The 22875-nt window shown below is 35.9% G+C and overlaps 2 protein-coding genes across 9 annotated transcripts in view; one reads left to right on the forward strand and one right to left on the reverse strand.

Moving 5' to 3' along the window:
- The window catches only part of LOC132741494 (uncharacterized), an 82647-nt gene that overhangs the window by 51272 nt on the left and 8500 nt on the right, over positions 1 to 22875 (reverse strand). The window lies entirely within an intron of this gene.
- On the forward strand, positions 8169 to 10392 carry LOC132741496 (uncharacterized). The gene is made up of 4 exons (XM_060729682.1): positions 8169 to 8642; positions 8841 to 8979; positions 9214 to 9399; positions 9631 to 10392. The coding sequence occupies exons 1-4, from the start codon at positions 8588 to 8590 to the stop codon at positions 9818 to 9820; spliced, it is 570 nt and encodes a 189-aa protein (XP_060585665.1). The 5' UTR covers positions 8169 to 8587; the 3' UTR covers positions 9821 to 10392.

Consider the following 22875-nt stretch of genomic DNA (forward strand, 5'->3'; position numbering starts at 1 on the left):
ATTTTAAAAGGTGACCACCAAAGGAACATTCCTGTGAAGTTTGGATGAAATTGGCCAAGTGGTTTATGAGGAGATGTCATTTAAAGTAAAAGTTTACGGACGGCCGGACGCCGGACGAAAAGCGATCACAAAAGCTCACCCTGTCACTTTGTGACAGGTGAGCTAAAAATGGGTCAAGGACAAAAATGGCTTGGTTGCATTTGTATACCAAATAACATGACTTATGAGTCTGTGATGTTACAAAAATGTACTACCATTGACCATTAATGTTGAACATTTAACTAAGTCGGTAAACAGGAAGTGAATAAGGGATAGACCTGAACTTGGGACCACATATTAATGCAGTCACATTACCAAATATCAATAGGCTGTGTTATGTAGTTGCTGAGAAAACTGTTAAGGAAATTTCCTTCCATTTACAATTAATGCCGAAAATTTAACTAAGTCATCAAACGGGAAGTGGATGAGCCACATACCTAAAATCATATCCCATTGTATGTGACTGCATGTTGATGCTGTATAGGCAGTGATAAGTAGTAACTAGTTGCTGAGAAAATTGTTACTAAAAATTCCTACCATTGACCATTATTATGAATTTAACTAAGTCAGTAAACATGAAGTGGATGAGTGACAGGCCTGAAACCCATGGTATGGAACAATGCGTTAATACTGTATGATAAATATTATGAGGTTCTCTAGAGTAGTTGCTGAGAAAACTGTTACCAAAAATGACCTAACCAATTCACCTGCCTGCCTGGAATCAAGTCTCAATACATAATGGTAAACAGTATTTTTTTTGCATATGATTATGTAAAATTTTTCCAAAACCAGTATTATAGTTGTACCAGATATCCCATTAGATTTTAAATATTGAAATAATTTTGGACAAGAAACATGGCAATGCCATGAAACCAGGTTTTCAATTATCACCATTGTAGATAAATATGTTGTATTTGAAATACAAATACAAGCAACAAACAATGTAACTATGTGCAATGTAAAACATGAATAATGTAGGAGGAATTGCCACTGAAGAAGTGTTCACTATAATATTATGTATAAGGAAAAAAATAAAGGGCCATAATTAGGTCAAAAACTATCCAATCACAAAACCCCGACAATATGTGCCAGGGTGCTTGATGACAAAGCTTCTGTGAAAGTTTGAACAAAATCCGTTGAGAAATGTAGGACGAGTTCAGCACAGAAGAATTTGTTCACTATAATTATATTGATAATTCTGTATAATGAAAAACAAGTTACAAAGTAGACATGAAATAATATATCATATCTTTTTTAAATTACCTCCAAAGATGATATGACCTTTGACTGCCAAATCAAGTTAAAATCATGTAAACAGGATTTTCAATGTTAATGTCACTGTGACCTTGACCTTGGAGCCAGCCATGCGGAACATGCGTTCTGCACGTCATCTTGATGCGGTAAACATTTGTCTGAAGTTTCATCAAAATTCTTCAAAGGGTTGAAGAGTTACAGAGCGGACAGGATTTTCAATGTTAATGTCACTGTGACCTTGACCTTGGAGCCAGCCATGCGGAACATGCGTTCTGCACGTCATCTTGATGTGGTAAACATTTGTCTGAAGTTTCATCAAAATTCTTCAAAGGGTTGAAGAGTTACAGAGCGGACACAATTTCGTTTGACGCCCGAAGTTAAAATCATGTAAACAGGATTTTCAATGTTAATGTCACTGTGACCTTGACCTTGGAGCCAGCCATGCGGAACATGCGTTCTGCACGTCATCTTGATGTGGTAAACATTTGTCTGAAGTTTCATCAAAATTCTTCAAAGGGTTGAAGAGTTACAGAGCGGACAGGATTTTCAATGTTAATGTCACTGTGACCTTGACCTTGGAGCCAGCCATGCGGAACATGCGTTCTGCACGTCATCTTGATGTGGTAAACATTTGTCTGAAGTTTCATCAAAATTCTTCAAAGGGTTGAAGAGTTACAGAGCGGACACAATTTCGTTTGACACCCGAAGTTAAAAATCATGTAAACAGGATTTTCAATGTTAATGTCACTGTGACCTTGACCTTGGAGCCAGCCATGCGGAACATGCCTTCTGCACGTCATCTTGATGTGGTAAACATTTGTCTGAAGTTTCATCAAAATTCTTCAAAAGGTTGAAGAGTTACAGAGCGGACAGGATTTTCAATGTTAATGTCACTGTGACCTTGACCTTGGAGCCAGCCATGCGGAACATGCGTTCTGCACGTCATCTTGATGTGGTAAACATTTGTCTGAAGTTTCATCAAAATTCTTCAAAGGGTTGAAGAGTTACAGAGCGGACACAATTTCGTTTGACGCCCGCCCGCCCATCCGCCCATCCGCCCGCCATACCCCAATCTAATAACCAGGATTTTCAAAATTGAAAACCTGGTTAATAAAGGTGTTTACTCAGGGGTATCATGTTGGGGACAGGATCTAACCCCCAAGCATTTGTGGTTTATCATATTAGAACACCCCTTTCTACAAAAACGTCTTTTCTGTTCACATGAGTGGCTCTATACACAGGTTTAATTGTAAAATTAAATCTTTTTAAAATGTTATAAGAAAAACAACAACGACAAACAGCAGGGATCTCAGGAAGGTGCCCTCACCGCGCCACTGTTCTGTCAATCTTATGACTCTAGGTTAAATATTTTTGAAAACTAAAAATCTTTTACTAAGTAAAGGGCAAGAACTTTACAAATACTGATGAAATCCACAAACAAACCCAAAGGTGCATAAGTACACATGCTGACCAACATTCTTGTAAACTTTCAGGCCTACAAGTGAAATTCTTTTTGAGCTATGCATGAACAAGTTGAAAATTGCAAATTTATACTAATGTAAGTCAAAGGCAATAACTCTTACAAAACTGAAAAAAATCCAGATGCAAAGTCCCAGGTTCATAGCTTCACAGTGATGTAAGTCATTATTCCTGTAATTTAGTGATGTCGATCATAATTCCTGTAAAGTTGATTGATTCTAACTCAAGCACTCAAGGAACAAATAACAACATTATGAAACGGTTTTTACTATGTCAAGGGAAATAACTCAACAAATACTGGATAAATCCACAAGAGAAACCCCAGGTGGAAAACTAAATATGCTGAGCAACCTTCCCGTAAGGTTTAATGACTCAGTGTCAATTCCTTTTTGAGTTACATGCGACACAAGTTGAAAATTGCAAAAATTTTCTAAGTCAAGGGCACTAACTCTAAAAATACTAAATAAATCCAGACGGAAATACCCAGGTGCACAACTTTACATGCTGATCTGAATATTTCTGTAAAGTTTCATGACTCTATGTCAAATACTTTTTGAGTTACATGTGCCACAAATTGAAAATTGCAAAATTTTACTAAGTCAAGGGCAATAACTCTAAAAACACTGAAAATATCCAGACCAAAATACCCAGGTGCACAACTACACATGCTGATCAACATTCCTGTAAAGTTTCATGACACTAGGTCAAATACTTTTTGAGTTACATGCGACACAAGTTGAAAATTGCAAAATTTTACTAAGTCAAGGGCAATCACTCTAAAAATACTAAAAATGTCGAGACGAAAATACCCAGGTGCACAATTACACATGCTGATCAACATTCCTGTAAAGTTTCATGACACTATGTCAAATACTTTTTGAGTTACATGCACCACAAATTGAAAATTGCAAAATTTTACTTAGTCAAGGGCAATAACTCTAAAAATACTGAAAATATCCAGACCAAAATACCCAGGTGCACAACTACACACGCTAATCAACATTCCTGTAAAGTTTCATGACACTAGGTCAAATACTTTTTGAGTTACATGCGACACAAGTTGAAAATTGCAAAATTTTACTAAGTGAAGGGCAATCACTCTTCAAATACTGAAAATATACAGATGAAAATACCCAGGTGCACAACTACACATGCTGATCAACATTCAAGTAAAGTTTCATGACTCTAGGTCAAATACTTTTTGAGTTACTTGCGACACAAGTTAAAAATTGCAAAATTTTACTAAGTCAAGGGCAATTACTCTAAAAATACTGAAAATATCCACACAAAAATACACAGGTGCACAACTTCACATGCTGATCAACATTCCTGTAAAGTTTCATGACTCTAGGTAAAATACTTTTTGAGTTATGTGCGACACAAGTTGAAAATTGCAAAATTTTACTAAGTCAAGGGGCATTAACTCTTCAAATACTGAAAATATCCAGACCAAAATACCCAGGTGCACAACTATACATGCTGATCAACATTCCTGTAAAGTTTCATGACTCTAGGTCAAATACTTTTTGAGTTAAATGCGACACAAGTTGAAAATTGCAAAATTTTACTAAGTCAAGGGCATTTACTCTTCAAATACTTAAAATACCCAGACCAAAATACCCAGGTGCACAACTATACATGCTGATCAACATTCCTTCAATTTAGTTTCGTGACACTAGGTCAAATACTTTTTGAGTTACATGCGACACAAGTTGAAAACTGCAAAATTTTACTAAGTGAAGGGCAATCACTCTAAAAATACTAAAAATGTCAAAACGAAAATACCCAGGTGCACAACTACACATGCTGCTCAACATTTAAGTAAAGTTTCATGGCTCTAGGTCAATTACTTTTTGAGTTACATGTGACACAAGTTGAAAATTGCAAAATTTTACTAAGTCAAGGACAATCACTCTAAATATACTGAAAATATCCAGACCAAAATACCCAGGTGCACAACTACACATGCTGATCAACATTCCTGTAACGTTTCATGACTCTCGGTCAAATACTTTTTGAGTTATGTGCGACACAAAAGAGAACGGACTGACGGCAGGACGGATGGACGGATGTTCCAACATTTTGGGTTTAGGGGCTATTTTCTTTGTTATTTTCTTTGTTTTCGCTACTAGCCCATAAACCCTTTGATCACGGAATGAACCTATTGTTCTTTTTTGTTCTCTTTACTGTTATATTGCCCCTAAACCCAAACTGTTTGCTCGGACAGAGGGACGGACGGACAGGGGTAAATCTAAATGCCCGCCACTAAAGTGGGGGCACAAAAATAATTAAGTATTACTAGCACCATGGATAATTACCATAATAATTGTTCCATTTTCACTTTCATTTATTGAGGTCAATAACACATGTGTACATGTATAATTTTAGAAATCATAACACGGGAGGTGATATTTACATAAATACTGAATGTCATGCCTTAGTACTTCACAAATAGTTAACAAAATACCTGTTTCAACGAAGCACACCGATATTTGTATTCATCTTCACTTCTTTGTTATGGAATACGAGTTTATGTTACAAAATTTCTCAATTTTCATATGCATGGCTACCAAGCCTACCATTTTGTCATACTTCCGGTTTAGTTCTATTTATAATCTCAACTCGAGGTCAGATTGATACAGATTTTTTCTGAGGCAAAGTTGTTGAATGGACTGATTGATATGCATTATTTAATGATTTGTATTGTATGTTTGTTCTCAGAATGAAATATCATGACATAATTCGTTCATCAGTAAGACCGGTGTACACAATGTTGAAATATATGATTTTTCCCGCAAACCGGAAGGATGTAAAAGTAATATCCGTACTGTAAATTAAACTTTTATCTTAGTGAAAAAAATACAACATTTTTTGTTCACTTTTTTTTTCTTTGTGCAATATCTTAACACAATAAAATGTTTAAGTCATTTTCGAGAACCAAAATATTTTACATTGTATTTCGGAAATGACAGTCTCCTTTCTGATGGTGTTACGAAATTAATGGAAGAATCCATTATTGAATGGGGAAATCAACTTCACTGTAGCTCTCAAATTTGTGCTATTCTGATTGACTCTGTTTTGAATTAACATTCACATTCAACAACCTTTTCATCTTTCTTATGCTTTAACAGAAAAATAAAAATCATGTCCGGCCCATAACTTCGTTATTTGAAATCGTATTTTACAACTATTTCACAGAAATGATCACCAAATTGAGACAAGGTGTCGCACCAACATTTGGGTCGCTACCTTGAAGGTCAAGGTCATAGTATGATCATGCAGCAAAATCGTGTCCGGCCCATAACTTCGTTATTTGAAACCGAAATTATACAACTATTTCGCAGAAATGATCACCATATTGAGACAACGTGTCGCAAGCAACATTTGGGTTTCTTCCTTGAAGGTCAAGGTCACATCATAACCATGCAGCAAAATCGTGTTCAGCCCATAACTTCGATATTTGAAATCGGATTTTACAGCTATTTCACAGAAATGATCACCATATTGAGATGACGTGTCCAAGCAACATTTAGTTCGCTACCTTGAAGGTCAAGGTCACAGCATGACCTTGCAGCACAATCGTGTCCATCCCATAAGTAAAACTGTAGTTTGAAATCAGATTTTACAACTATTTCACAGAAATGACACCATATTGAGATGATGACATTGTGTCGCCCGCATCATTTGGGTTGCTATCTTGAAGGTCAAGGTCACAGCATGACTTTGCAGCAAAATCGTGTCCAGCCCATAACTTTGTTATTTAAAGTCGGATTTACAACTATTTCACATCATATTGAGATGACGTGCTGGGGCAAGTCGGTATATAGATCTCATTGAGTAAAAGTGAAATTTATGCAATGAACAGTAACTGACTGCCTTGCCTAAGTTTGGAATTATCACACTTTGTACTTTGTCTGGGACATAACTCTGAATCTACAAAAGATATACTTTTCTGTGTCCAAAACCTAGTCGGGGAGCATCACCCGGTTCCACCGGCTCTTGTTACACCAATTATACATGTTTAGTAATAAGATACTGAATGCTGTTGCAGGGTCAGAAACAGTCAAATTATACAACATAATAAAACAAGGTGCCAGAATTGGAAAACTGTTTACCAAATTGACAAAACATCAACCATTTTAGTTATGGAGCCAAAAAGTTCAATAAAGATCATTCTTTTTTTGTTATTAATTTTTCTTCAGATTTTTCTTGTAGATAGATTTTAAGGCAGCCACATTGCATTTTCTTCTTTTATTCTTTCATCATGTAAGTTTCTTTTGCCAAATAACAAAGAAATAACAGCCAGTGCTTCAACTTTTCGACAGAAACTGCTTTCTACATTTATTATATCATTATCGTATTACTTCAGGAAAATGAAAATGACAAATGACTGTAAGGTTTTACATTATTAACCCATTAAAATTACGCTTTTCATATTTTTAAATTAAAAGTTTTGATTTACTAACAACAATTAATAAGCACAAAGATTTGATATATGTTAAACATGTAATACTTAATTCTTTGTAAATAATATCCTGTATATCCCAAGTAATAGGGGTCCAGCGAGTCATTTTGTATGTATTAATTACATGTAGATGCACGATTATGTTTCTGCTAAATTGTTGAAGTAATTCATAACTGCATGTAGTGCCAACAGGATTTTACATCTCTTTGAAATTTTAGGGGTCCAGTGAATGCACAGCCTAGAAAAGTAGGGGTCCAGGCCTGAATTTTAGGGGTCCAAAATTATATTCACTATAAAAGACTATGGAGACCACTCTATTTTGCATAAAATCACTTACCTGTGAGAAATATGCACGTATATTGTACTGATTCAATAGAAATATGATTTCAATATCTTTTATCACTAGGTTTTTTATAGCCCTTTACAATAATATCATGTGCTATTTCGAAGGCTTATTTAAGTCTTTGAGTGGCTGGAATGTCAAGTTTTAGTAGCATATTTTGTTATTGATAAGGTGATTACACCAACAGACTGAAAATTTGTACTGATCTATTTGTAAATATTTTAGCTGAACTAGTAAACACACAATAGATATCTTTACAGACCAGTCAGCTAAATATGTTGCGTTTTTAAAAATATCATACAAAAAGACCGACGAAACCGCTTTTGCACCTCCTCATAAGTTAAGTTCGCTGAAACCATTATATTTATAACGCCAACGATAATAACATATCCAGTAACTTAATTTCTTTAACACTACATGAAAATTGGTTTGCAAAAAGCACTAGTTTTTTATTATTGCCGTTCATGTACAAAATACATTCGCCGAACTGGTAGATCGACATTTTGGATATGCTAACCAATAGAGTTACTCCGGAACTACGTCATTATGGGTTTTTTCCCAATATCAAATCACGTGACCCGGTACAAACAAACCGCAGCCATATTGCTAAACTTTTGACGGCGCGGTTGATTCAAGTGTTAATAAACTGTAGCTCTATGGATAAATTTAAGTCAAACTCCGTAACAGACCTCCAAAAGTACTTAAGATAGCGAGGCGTTACATATGCTAACACTAGAAAAGCCGAATTGGTCGACCTGTGCAGATATGCAGCAGAGCTGAACATTGAGGTTGACCCGGACGGGCTGGTGGAGGACAGAAGTGAGGTGCTGGATGCCAAACTATGTGTGCATGGAAATACATTAGTTAATCCACAACTAATAGCAGGCACTTATGACCTTTCCAAAATTCCTCGTGTGTCTATATTTGATATCTACAACTATCTACTGGGGTACGACGAATTCACTCACAGTACGCTACGAGATTACCACAAGCTTGAGGGGTACACGATGTTCAGGGACGGATATGTCATTGATCTGACCTCAGCATCGTATGATTCTCCAGGTAATATTTATCATCTTTAAACTATTTAAAGTTCCATTGAGTAGTATTAAGTCCTGAAATGATTATATTTTATTTAAAGTGCACATACATGTGTCAATATTTGAAATGATTTTATGTACTTTTGCATGCTACTGGATTCTTTTAAAAATAGCCTGTGATTGCTATGCTCATTAAATATTACCCCTCTTTAAATTTCAGACTATGTAGCCCTAAAAGGACAAGTCAGACCCAGAGTGAAGGACAAGGACCCTCTCACTAAACGCAAATACTACCAGTGTTGGCTTGTTATTACATCAGAAGGGTGCATTCATTCAGCATACTGTACATGTAAAGGAGGGTGAGTATTAAGTGATATTCATTTGTGTACAGTATTGTTATATATCAAGTAGTATTGTTATTCCTAGTCTTAATGCCATGTGGAATAATAATGATTTTCATATTAAATCATTTGTCTAGTATAATCAGTGTCTTTAATAAAAGGATCTGCATGTGCTGACTCAGTCCCACACCAATGTTTTTAGGTTTTGTAAACTCCATTGACAAATTCAAGTTCACTAATGTATGTTTACAGGATAGATGGCAGCTGTAGACATGTAGTAGCCACACTGTTTGAGGTCAATGACTTCCTGAATGATGAATCAAAGACCACCTGTACATCTAAACCCTGCACATGGAAAAGGAGAGCCTGTGAAGCAGACAAATTATCCCAGCCTATTCCTGCTGCTGACCTAGATACATCTGTATTATCTTCATCAAGGTAAAACTTATTAAATGAACAACCTCTAAATTGATGATAGTTTACTTGAATTAATTATTAGTCTTTCATTAAGACATTTCTTTAATGTATTTATATGATTTATTTTTGTATGAATGTCATCACATTTATTCATTTCATTTTTTCATATTGTAATTCATTAATATACTGGTTTTCTAAATACTAGTAAATAGTATTATTATCATTCGCAAAATAAACATTTCTATTTTTTAGCTGCCAGACAACAAGACCAAACTATTGTCCTTTGGCTGAGGATGTTCCTAAACCAGATCCAGATGTGTTTTTGAAGCAGTTACAGACATTGTGTCCAAATGCATGCCTAGTAAAATCTGTTTTTAAAACAACAGCTGCCTTAATTGCTCAGCCTGCTCTAACAGTAACAAGAAACATGGCAATGCCATGAAACCAGGTTTTCAATTATCACCATTGTAGATAAATATGTTGTATTTGAAATACAAATACAAGCAACAAACAATGTAACTATGTGCAATGTAAAACATGAATAATGTAGGAGGAATTGCCACTGAAGAAGTGTTCACTATAATATTATGTATAAGGAAAAAAACAAAGGGCCATAATTAGGTCAAAAACTATCCAATCACAAAACCCCGACAATATGTGCCAGGGTGCTTGATGACAAAGCTTCTGTGAAAGTTTGAACAAAATCCGTTGAGAAATGTAGGACGAGTTCAGCACAGAAGAATTTGTTCACTATAATTATATTGATAATTCTGTATAATGAAAAACAAGTTACAAAGTAGACATGAAATAATATATCATATCTTTTTTAAATTACCTCCAAAGATGATATGACCTTTGACTGCCAAATCAAGTTAAAATCATGTAAACAGGATTTTCAATGTTAATGTCACTGTGACCTTGACCTTGGAGCCAGCCATGCGGAACATGCGTTCTGCACGTCATCTTGATGTGGTAAACATTTGTCTGAAGTTTCATCAAAATTCTTCAAAGGGTTGAAGAGTTACAGAGCGGACAGGATTTTCAATGTTAATGTCACTGTGACCTTGACCTTGGAGCCAGCCATGCGGAACATGCGTTCTGCACGTCATCTTGATGTGGTAAACATTTGTCTGAAGTTTCATCAAAATTCTTCAAAGGGTTGAAGAGTTACAGAGCGGACACAATTTCGTTTGACGCCCGCCCGCCCATCCGCCCGCCATACCCCAATCTAATAACCAGGATTTTCAAAATTGAAAACCTGGTTAATAACACCAATGCAAAAGTTAGCATCATTTGTTTCTTCACATACATGTATTACTGATACTTGCTCATGTGCTACCATATTTTTGTATTATCATTTACCTTACACTCCTGAGCAATGTTCAGAAATTGAAGAAATAACCAGAGGTCAATGTAAAAATAACTAGAAATGTGTCATCATGCCACGGATGCCCCCGCATGCAGCCAAAATTTCAGATGTTATAATATTTAGTTCCAAATTTGTTTGCACAAATTATTGTTTTCATTTTAAGTTCAAAGCCCTTAAAACTTTTCAACGTTTACACAAACCATTTTCATACAATGTTCAAGGCACTGAAATTATTCAGTCTTAACCTTTTGAAAATAGCATATTTCATATTTGTAGCCAAAATAATGGCTACATACATTTCCACAAAAGTATGAGTGCTGAAAACTGAAAGTTCAAATTTTTTCCAATATTCAAGAAAGATAAGTTTGTCCAAAATCATTGAACCATGACCAAATTCAAACTTAAACTGCTTATTCCTAAGATGTATCTATATTATTTTCAAAGTGAAAGGGACATAACTCTGCCAAAAAATCATCGAACCATGACCAAATTCCAACTTGACCTGCCCATTCCTTTGACATATCCATATGTCAAATTTGAGTTGAATATGTAACACTGTTGGGTAGATAATGAACAGAAACTGTAAATTTCATATTATTTTCAAAGTGAAAGGGGCATTACTCTGCCAAAAATCATTGAACCATGACCAAATTCGAACTTGGCCTGGGCATTCCAAAAACATATCCATATGTGAAATTTGAGTTGAATGTGTTGTACTGTTGGGGAGATAATAAACAGAAACTGAAAATTTCATATTATTTTCAAAGTAAAAGGAGCATAACTCTGCCAAAAATCATCGAACCATGACCAAATTCAAACTTGACCTGTATTTTCTCATGACATATCCATATGTCAAATTTGAGTTGAATGTGTTGTACCGTTGGGGAGATAATGAACGGAAACTGAAAATTTCATATTATTTTCAAAGTAAAAGGGGCATAACTCTGCCAAAAATCATCGAACCATGACCAAATTCGAACTTGACCTGTATTTTCTCATGACATATCCATATGCCAAATTTGAGTTGAATATGTGCAACCGTTACTAAGATAATGAACGGAAACTGATGATGACGGAATGACAGAATGACGGAAGGACGGAATGACGGAAGGACGGAATGACGGAAGGACGGAACAGGGTAACACTATATGCCCCGGCCATTACATGGCGGGGGCATAACAACTGGCATGTTTTAAGAAAAGGCATTCTAACCTCCTCGACTTTTCACCAGATTTGTTGTTCTACTGATATTACTAAGACCGCACAAAGTTTGATCAAGCCTGGGTTAGATGAATCACGCTTGCCACTAGCTATCTCATTTGGAAGAATGTATGAATCTAAGGCTAGAAATATGTTCCTTAAAGCTCATAGATTTAAACACAGACATTGTAGTGTTGATGTACCTGGTCTTATTTTGTCTGAGGATGGTTTATTCCCTGGTCTGGCTTGTTCACCTGATGGTATTGTTACATGCAAGATATGTGGCCAGTTTCTTATTGAAATAAAGTGTTCATTCAAATACAAATGCTTCCATCCAAATAATGCACTGAAACTTTCAGGTATTTGTATTGAAAAAGATGGTGACATATTTCTAAAAAAGTCTCACAAGTACTATTATCAAATACTGGGTCAGATGGCAATGACTGGCATTACTAAAGCATTCCTTGTACTTTACACACATAAAGGGATAGCTACTGTTAGTGTAGACTTTGATAAAGATTTTTGGGACTCTGTTAGAAATAAATTAATTTCATTTTACAGAGATAGTTATTTTCAAGTTTTAAAAGCAACAATTGTGTAGTTTCATCTCAGCAATTATTTCTTCAACTTTCTACTGTTGTCAATGACAAAATGTAGTGTTGAATAATGTTTTTAGGGTATACTCTATGATTACAGGTCTAATGCTCTGTTCATGAATTAAGTCATTTTATAGACCATAACTGGAAATGAGTCACTGAACCAAGTAGGATAAACATTTATGCTTAGTACTGGTAAACAGTTTGGGTGACAGAAGCCTGGACTTTGCCAGTAATTGTGGGTAGGTTTACTGACTACCATGGTATTGAATAAAACACCAAAACAAACAAAGAAAACATTATTCTCGTTCAGCCATGTTGTTATGCCCCCGCCATGTAATGGCCGGGGCATGTAGTGTTACCCTGTTCCGTCATTCCGTCCTTCCGTCCTTCTGTCATTCCGTCATCATCAGTTTCCGTTCATTATCTTAAGAACGGTTGCACACATTCAACTCAAATTTGACATATGGATATGTCATGAGAAAATACAGGTCAAGTTCGAATTTGGTTATGGTTCGATGATTTTTGGCAGAGTTATGCCCCTTTTACTTTGAAAATAATATGAAATTTTCAGTTTCCGTTCATTATCTCCCCAACGGTACAACACTTTCAACTCAAACTTGACATATGGATATGTCATGACAAAATACAGGTCAAGTTCGAATTTGGTCGTGGTTCGATGATTTTTGGCAGAGTTATGCCCCTTTTACTTTGAAAATAATATGAAATTTTCACTTTCCGTTCATTATCTCCCCAAAGGTACAACACATTCAACTCAAACTTGACATATGGATGCGTCAAAGGAATGTGCAGGTCAAGTTTAAATTTGGTCATGGTTCAATGATTTTTGGCAGAGTTATGCCCCTTTCACTTTGAAAGTAATATGAAATTTTCAGCTTCCGTTTATTATCTCCCCAATGGTACAACACATTCAACTCAAATTTGACATATGGATATGTTTTTGGAATGCCTAGACCAAGTTCGAGTTTGGTCACGGTTCAATGATTTTTGGCAGAGTAATGCCCCTTTCACTTTGAAAATAATATGAAATTTACAGTTTCTGTTCATTATCTACCCAACAGTGTTACATATTCAACTTAAATTTGACATAATAATATGGATATGTCAAAGGAATGGGCAGGTCAAGTTGGAATTTGGTCATGGTTTGGCAGAGTTTTTGGCAGAGTTATGTCCCTTTCACTTTGAAAATAATATAGATACATCTTAGGAATAAGCAGTTTAAGTTTGAATTTGGTTGTAGTTCAATGATTTAAGACAAACTTATCTTTCCTGAATGTTGGAAAAATTTTGAACTTTCACTTTCAGCACTCTTACTTTTAGCCATTATTTTGGCTACAAATATGCAATATGCTATTTTTAAAAGGTTTAGACTGAATAATTTCAGTGCCTTGAACATTGTATGAAAATGGTTTGTGTTAACATTGAAAAGTTTTAAGGGCTTTGAACTTAAAATGAAAAAAATAATTAAAGCACCATCTGAAATTTTGGCTGCATGCGGGGGCATCCGTGGCATGATGACACATTTCTAGTTTTATTTTTCTCATTAACAGGTTTGTTTCAATGTATAAGTCACCAGATGTTACATACTATGAATACTAAGAGACTATGGTAAAAATAATGTAATGTGTCAAGAATGATAGTCTGATAGAACATCATAAAACATGTACAGTACAATTATTGTTCTTGAATATAAATTTCATGATTTGTAATACTATTATAATTAGTGTATTTGTTATTCTGACAAACAATCATTGTCACTGAAATGTGTAGTATTGTATTGTTCAACTTTGCTAACAACTTTATGAACATGATTTTACACAATAGATATGGAAAATAAATATATCTATGATAATACATCTATCTTTTTCTATTTTTTGCTTTGTTTTACATGCAAAAACTTCACCAAAACTGCAACTATATGATATCTGGATATTGGTTATGTTCACAATTTACAGGGGAAACCCAGAGTATTGGAGTCATTGTGCAAGGCAAGGCTGAAGGTTACACAAAACTGCAACAATTTTGATTTGAAATAAAATAAATCTGAATTTAAGTGGTATGATGCCGGACAGAATTTTAAAGGTCTTCATTCTACATATTGCCCTCTCCACATGAATTCTGACTTTGGCTATACCTCTAGATCTTTTCAAAGCCTTAGAACTTAACACCTTCCCATGTGTAAAAGCAGGTATATTTAAAGTAGCCTTCTTTGGCAGAAGAAGATGCCGAATATTAAACCCTCTCAGCCATTTTATCATCAGTTTCTTCCACTAAGTCTACAAATTTGGATTCTCCAAAATGAATTTTTCCATATCTTTTCAGGAAAGGTTTCTGATACAGTTACTGCAAGTGCAAGCAGCAGCTGCTCATCCTCATCAGTATCAGCGATTCCATGGACAATATCTCAACAAGCAAAACTTCCATTTGCAAAGTCAAATGAGATTACAAACTCTGTAGTATATTATCTCATTCAGGACCTGCGCCCTTTCAGTACCATCGAAAGCCAACCATTTAGAAAAATGTTATTTGCCTTGGAGCCCAGGTACCAACCTCCAAATCGCACACATTGGCAGAGAAGCTGATACCTAATCTGTTGGAGAAAAGAGAAATCAGCACTTCAAAGTGAACTTAATCAAGCCCTTGCAGTTGGTTTGAACATCGGATGCATGGACATCAAGGTCTGCGGATTCGTACTTAACCATCACTTGTCACTACCTTAAAGATTGGAATTTGCAGTCAAAAGTCCTGCAAACTGAACATTTTCATGGAAGCCACACTGGAGAAAATGTTGGTCTTGAACTCAAAACAGCTCTATTAAAGTGGCATATTATGGATAAGGTTAAAGTTGTCACTGTTGATAATGCATCCAATATGACGGCAGCAATCAGGGTTTCTGGCGTTGATCTTAAGCTGGGATGTTTCACCCATACATTAAACCTTGCTTCCAACAAAGCCCTTAATGTAACAGCTTTAGGAAAGGTTTTAGGCAAAATAAGGTCTGTGGTTACCTTTTTTATTAATTTATTAGGGCTGGATCAATATACCGGTAAATCGGTATTTATCGATTTTCTCTTTTTCAATACGGTACGGTTACCGGGTTTTAGCTATACCGATACAAAGGGAGACAACCTAATAAAAATGCGTAACTAACGATCATGATGACTTTACATTAAAATTATCGTCTGTTTATTAGTGTTTAACAAGTAAAATGTCAGCGAGAAAGTCAAAAGTGTGGGCTTTTTTCGCCAAAGTCAACGATAAAAAGGCCCTCTGTAATATTTGCAAGGCCGAAGTGGCAAGTTCTGGCGGCACAACTAATATGTCAACTCATCTGAGGAGGCATCACAAAATTGATCCAGCCATTCAATCTAACGCATTGGAGAAAAAGTTACCTTCAGGTTTGCGATGTTTTTATTAGACCAAACAGTAATTTGTAATTTAATCCAACACACGAATTGTATATAGTATACACGTATATCTTACAAATTTATTGATTTTCCAATATGAAAGTAGCTAAATAAATGTGACCGAGATATTGACCAGGGCTCGAGCTAGTGGGCGATTCGGGCGAAATAGTCGCCGAATTCCGTCTGACTTCGCCGACATCCTACATGAAAGCGAAGATGAAGTCGCCCGATTTTATTGATCCATTATTGTAAATTACCAACAATAACTGTGAATAACATGTGGTGTGTGTTTGCTTTGTTTGCCCTCGCCGCCGGAAAAAGGAACTGTCATGCATCTCAATCAACGCGAAATGTCTTTAATCCGTTTGTTTACCAACATGTCATAAAACTAAAAGTCTAATTAACAGACGCGCGAGGAACAATTAGACTCCGCCCACGGCGAGATTACCGAAACGTGCGAGAAACCAATCGTAATTCACGTTTTAATCGGGCGACATTATTTAACCAATCATTAAATCGCTAACATACAACTACCTGTAACAATTATTTATGATGGACGGATCAAACGTCAAGTAAATTTTCACTAACGAATGATTGTCAGAATTAAGCGGAACCGCTCGACATATAACTGTAACGGTAATTTTAAATGAAAGTTATGATAACCTTTTTTAGCGACGAGTTAAATTTGATAAGATTAACGGCGTATTACACTGTATTTATTACAAATAAAGTGAAATTAAAGATCGTTTCTTTCGTTATCTACTTTCATTTTCTTTACAACATAAGTGAATATGAATATAATGTCCGGCGCAAGCTTTTTAATAATAAATCAGAAGGAATAACTGTTAATCCACCCCATGATATGATCCATGATAGGAATCAACTATGGCTTTTTTTATCTTCATTTAATGCAATGGTTGCATTACATGATACTCATTCTTATTACTTGTTTCAAACTACTTTTAAACAGAGACATAGATAACAATAGTTATAATAAAAGCTATCTATGTCTCTGTTTTAAATTAAAATTGAATATTCTGTTGTAACACAAATCCAATTCATTTAATAAGATATGAACAGTGAGTCAACATAATTGGGATAACATACAACAAACATCGATAAATGAATCTCCTCACTTCTCCCTAAAGTCTCCCCACTTCTCCCTAAATCAGCTGGAGGGAGAAGTGACTTCTCCCTAAATTTTGAACCTAGCTTGAGCCCTGTTGACCTTTTGTGACCTAGCTAAACACCGTTTCCCGGGAGGTTACGGATTTAGCTCTCGATCAAATGAAGTCTACAAAATTAAAACGTGATATTTCTATTTTAGTTTTACCGTTTAAGAATGAAAAATTTGATGTTTTAAAGAATTGTCACCGTTCTATATACCATATATCTCAAATTTAATAGAATTGATTTTATAATTAAAATCTATAAACTTAGAACAGTCATAGGCACCTGCCATAATAAATAAAGATATTTTGCAGAAACGTGTGTGTACATATGTTTGCATGAAAATTATTTGTATAATGATATCTAATCCTTTTTTAAATAATTGTTTTGTTTAATATTGTCAAAACAAGGCCATCATGTTTATTTCAGAAAAGTTTCACAATTAAAGTAATAAAGGTTCCTTTGCCATGCTATAATAGACTCAAAAGCTGTTTTAACAAGAAGGATATGAATTTTTTAAGAATAAACTTCATCAAAATTGTTTAATTTTTTTTTGTGACAGACACATCAAACTTAATGAATTTTTCCCATTTTTTTCAGGAAAGGTTTCTGATACAGTTACTGCAAGTGCAAGCAGCAGCTGCTCATCCTCATCAGTATCAGCGATTCCATGGACAATATCTCAACAAGCAAAATTTCCATTTGCAAAGTCAAATGAGATTACAAACTCTGTGGTATATTATCTCATTCAGGACCTGCGCCCTTTCAGTACCATCGAAAGCCAACCATTTAGAAAAATGTTATTTGCCTTGGAGCCCAGGTACCAACCTCCAAATCGGCACACATTGGCAGAGAAGCTGATACCTAATCTGTTGGAGAAAGAGAAATCAGCACTTCAAAGTGAACTTAATCAAGCCCTTGCAGTTGGTTAAGCATCGGATGCATGGACATCTTAGTCTGCGGATTCGTACTTAACCATCACTTGTCACTACTTAAAGATTGGAATTTGCAGTCAAAAGTCCTGCAAACTGAACATTTTCATGGAAGCCACACTGGAGAAAATGTTGGTCTTGAACTCAAAACATCTCTATTAAAGTGGCATATTATGGATAAGGTTAAAGTTGTCACTGTTGATAATGCATCCAATATGACGGCAGCAATCAGGGTTTCTGGCGTTGATCTTAAGCTGGGATGTTTCGCCCATACATTAAACCTTGCTTCCAACAAAAAGCCCTTAATGTAACAGCTTTAGGAAAGGTTTTAGGCAAAATAAGGTCTGTGATTACCTTTTTTCACAAAAGTTGTATTGGAACAGAATTTTTAAAGCAGAAGCAGTCTGGTCTTGGCTTACCAAATCATAAACTGATTATGGATTGTAAGACTCGGTGGAATTCCACATATAATATGCTTCAACGATTTCTTGAACAACGACCTGCTATTTCTTGCTACATTGCTGATGAACGATTAAAAAAACGTGAGTGCTAAGGCAAAAACATTGTTACTAACCTTTCAGACTCTGAAATCAATATTTGTGAAGTTTTTGTAAAGATCATGGAGGTTATGGTTACTGCTACTTTAGCCTTGTCTGAAGAAAAGTCACCAACTGTTGGTCTTATTCTTCCATTATTAGAAAGACTTCGTAAACACTTTACAGTAAATTCTGATGATGAACCATTCACCAAATCCCTGAAGGCAGCAGTTGGCACTGATCCAGCAACAAGATATAATGATCCACAGTTGCTTGTGTTTCTGGAGGAGGCCAGTGCTTTGGATCCAAGAACCAAGAATAAGGCTTGTGTAAATGATGACACTGGAACAGAGTTTTAGAAAAACTATTTTGTTGACAACAGTTGTGGGTAAACAAGTAACTGTAAAGCAAGAGCCAGGTCTACCTGTAGCTGATAGTAATCTACCTCCTTTGCCAGAATTGCCTTCTGATGCTACTACAACCTGTGAGGAGGGCCAAAAATCAACTCTATGGACGATAAGACAGAGATACATAAGAAGACTGCCTTAGAGTGTTTATTTGATGATGATGTCCAAGTGATCAAGGAGGAGCCTGCATTATCACTTCAACAAAGAGTATTAAAACAGATAGATACTTACAGAAAGGCTAAGCAACTACCTATGAATGCTAACCCATTAGAATTTTGGAAGGTACACCCTGAATATCCTGATCTTAGCCTTCTTGCTCAGACCTACTTCTGCGTGCAAGCAACATCTGTTGCCTCTGAGCGTGTTTTTAGCACAAGTGGTGACATTGTGTCAGCAACAAGGTCATGCTTGAAACCTGATCTTGTGGACAGTTTAGTGTTTCTTAAAAAAAATATGACCATGCCATAGTATATGGCTTTTGTAATTGCAAACTGAGCAAACTAAAAAACACTAAAAGTCTTTTGCTATAACTGTATTAACCTAAATCTTGTATTTTTTCAAACTTTGAAACATTACCTTGATCACTTAAAAAGTTAATAAAACAAAAAGAATTATCTGACTTTTTATTTTTTTATTATTAAATATATATATATTAACATATTATACAGCATCAGTAACAAAGTTAAAATCTTCAGAAATAAGAAAACAACAAATATTTGGCCAGATTATTAATGATATATACTACTAATAAATACATCCTATCAATGAAGCATTATTGTACTTTTATCGTCAAAAACGGGATTTGGTATCGTTGGGTTTTTATCGCAAAACGTTTTTGTATGGAAAGTCTGATCAAAATTCCCCGCCCTAAAAATTTATCTTTTACTTAAACAACCCAAAAAAATTATAACCCCAAAAAACATTGTCCTATCATTGTGTTTTGAACAGAAATATAGCCAAATATACACTGTTAAGCTATTAAATTACAAAAAAATTGATACTGTGTCTTTAGGATAATTACTTGGTGACGCGGTGATCAAGTCCACTATTATGGCGTAAAACAGTTATCATATTGTGTTTAATATCTTAAGTCAAGCAGGCTTATGATATCAACAAATTAACAGACTTTCAGCATTATGCAGTTACTAAGGTTGGTTGTCTGGTAAATTTCTATGTATATGTAAGTGTTCATCCATGGTGTTCTACAGAAGCAATAGCACCCGACAAATGTTTCTTATTTTTGTACAGTAGAACAGCTACGGCTAAATACAAACATACTTAGTTTTAAGCTTTATTTGGCTTCATTCATATTCACTTTATTGCGACAAAACCTGTTTTTTTTGGCGCAGTTCTAAATGAAGCACTATGAAAAATAGAAGGCGACTATTAACATAATTTGATTTACTATTGACTTTTGTTTTTCTATGAAAATTAACATACACAATTTTTAAGAAATACAGCATTTTCATCGGATGACAAATAAAGCTGGACACTAGAGTTATATATCAATCCAAGGCAGTGTACCTTTTCCGAAAAATATTTCTGTATAATTAATTATCAATCAAGTAAGACTCCATTATATTTTGTATTTTTTCTTAAAAACCTTCTTCTTCCAGTACTGTACATAGCCCTCTCTGGGGCATTACATACAGGGTGTATGTGCAGTGAATAATTGCAAGTTTAAAAGAACAGGGTAAAAAATAAAATCAACTCCGGCATATTAGGGCCCAATGATTAGTCATCCTTTGAAGGCCTCAAGGCTGACTGCTGTGGCTAGGTGCTCTGGAAGATAGTTCTACAGGCGGATGGCCCATGGTACAAAGGAGAACTTAATGGTGTCAGTTCTGCAGAATGGGACATGGAATCTGTGTCCGTAGCAAATTGGACACCAAGTGGGGGTGGAAATACTGTGCAGCTGGGATAGCTATAAGGTTGTGCATGATCCTGTAGACCCGCATCACTAGCTTGGCACTGGAGCGACAATGCTGAAGTGTTGGCCAGCCGAGGTCTGCCATTATTGCAGTGCTGCTGCTACAGGGCACTCATTTGGTCTTTTTTGGGGCCGAATATGGGTATCATTCCCATCTCAAAATCATATATATTTTTCCCCTCAAAAAAATCCCCTTCAAATTCTAAAATAAATCAACTAAATATAATTTGTTTTATTTGTTAGTCTACATTAAAAATATATACTAGCTATTGATTTCAATGGTAGGAAAATTACTAACTATTGAAAATAACTTTGTAATGAGTAAATGTGTTAAAAAATTCACTAAATACATTATACAGGGCTGCCAACAGCAAATTGCAAAATCAGTGGAAAATACGCCGGGGTCAAGGGGGCTGCGCAAGCCCCTGTTGCTGGTCCAGGGTAGAGCCCTGGTGGGGGACCAGGGGGCGAAGCCCCCAGAAGCTCCTGAATTCTGATGATTTGGTTTGCCCTAAAATCAATTTCCTGGACTCTAAATTTGACTTCCTTGGTTGCCTTTAAAGCCATTCAGAGACACTTTAGTTGGACTTCAGGTTTTCATCAGCCCTCAAAACAAATATCCGACATTTTGACGCATTTTGACAACAGACAATAGCAACAATGTAAACTGTAATTTGATTGTTTATTCTAAAATAGAATGCCGGAAAAGACTCGATTTGACCAATGAGATAAGCGCTTACAAACGTACCATAGGCGTCTAACGTAACGATAAAAGCCGAAGCGTGCCGGTTTTTGGGTACTGTATAAAACATGACGAATGAATTTATTGTCTTTGTCGAATTTACATCGATCTCAAAAATGACCCAGGAGCTCACGAAATCCGCGGATTTCCGCGAATCAGCGGAAAATTAGCACCCTGATTATAACGTGAATTTCCGAATTTTGCCTAAAAAAACAACACAAAATTCCCCTTCCTAAGTTCCTTAGGGTATGGGTACCTGTCCCCAAAAGGTGTCTAGTGCCCTGTGCTAGTAGTCTTGTAATCGCCTTTTACAAATCGGGCAGCTTGCCTATGCACAGCTTCCAGCTGATTGATGTTGGTGGCTGTGTGTAGGTCCCAGACAGTGAGACCATGCCTGCGCACTCCAGGATGGGTCAGAGAAGGGTCTTTCAGGACTGTACCTTGATGTCTAGTGGGCAGCTTGTAATATTTCTCTGGAATGATGGGGTTTCTTTTCTTGATGTGTATTATTTCACATTTTCTGGGGCTGAAGGACATCATCCACTTTCGTTCCCATTCCTGTAGTCGATCAAAATGTTCTTAGAAAGCTAGTGCGTCAGCTTCTGATTAGATTCTTTTGTAAATGAGACTGTGTTCAGCAAAGAGGAGGCTGGTGGAAGTCATGCATCTTGGTAGGTTGTTGATGTAAAGGAGGAACAGCAACGGACCTAATACTTGCCCTGGGGTACCCGCATGTCACTGGGGAGGATGCTGACAATTGGCCTTCAACAACCACCTGTTAGCTACGGTCAGACAGGAAGGTCTGGATCCAGCTTCAGACTGTCCCTCTGATGCAGTATGGGTGTACATTGGAGAGGAGTCATTGGTGAGGCACAAAGTCTACTGAAGTCTAGTAGTATACCATATACTTATGTATATCTTAATTTAGACACCTCAATTTACAGTATCCAACATTTTCGCGCGCTTTTCAAACATCACTTTTTTGGGGTAGCACAGGGCTTCAATTAATGGACGTTTGGGAGTCATTTACTCCTTGATTTTGGCTTGTGACTTGCAAAATTTAATACATTTTCTTCTTTACCTATATAACATGACTTCAAAAATCAGAGATTTTGCAGTCTCTGACTTCCAAATTTTGAAACTTAATGGAAGCCCTGGTAGCATCTAAGGTTTTCAATGTTTTAAAT

Source organism: Ruditapes philippinarum, unplaced genomic scaffold (assembly GCF_026571515.1).
Source record: "Ruditapes philippinarum isolate M1 unplaced genomic scaffold, ASM2657151v2 ctg45_1_1_1_1, whole genome shotgun sequence".
NCBI classification, from domain to species: domain Eukaryota; kingdom Metazoa; phylum Mollusca; class Bivalvia; order Venerida; family Veneridae; genus Ruditapes; species Ruditapes philippinarum.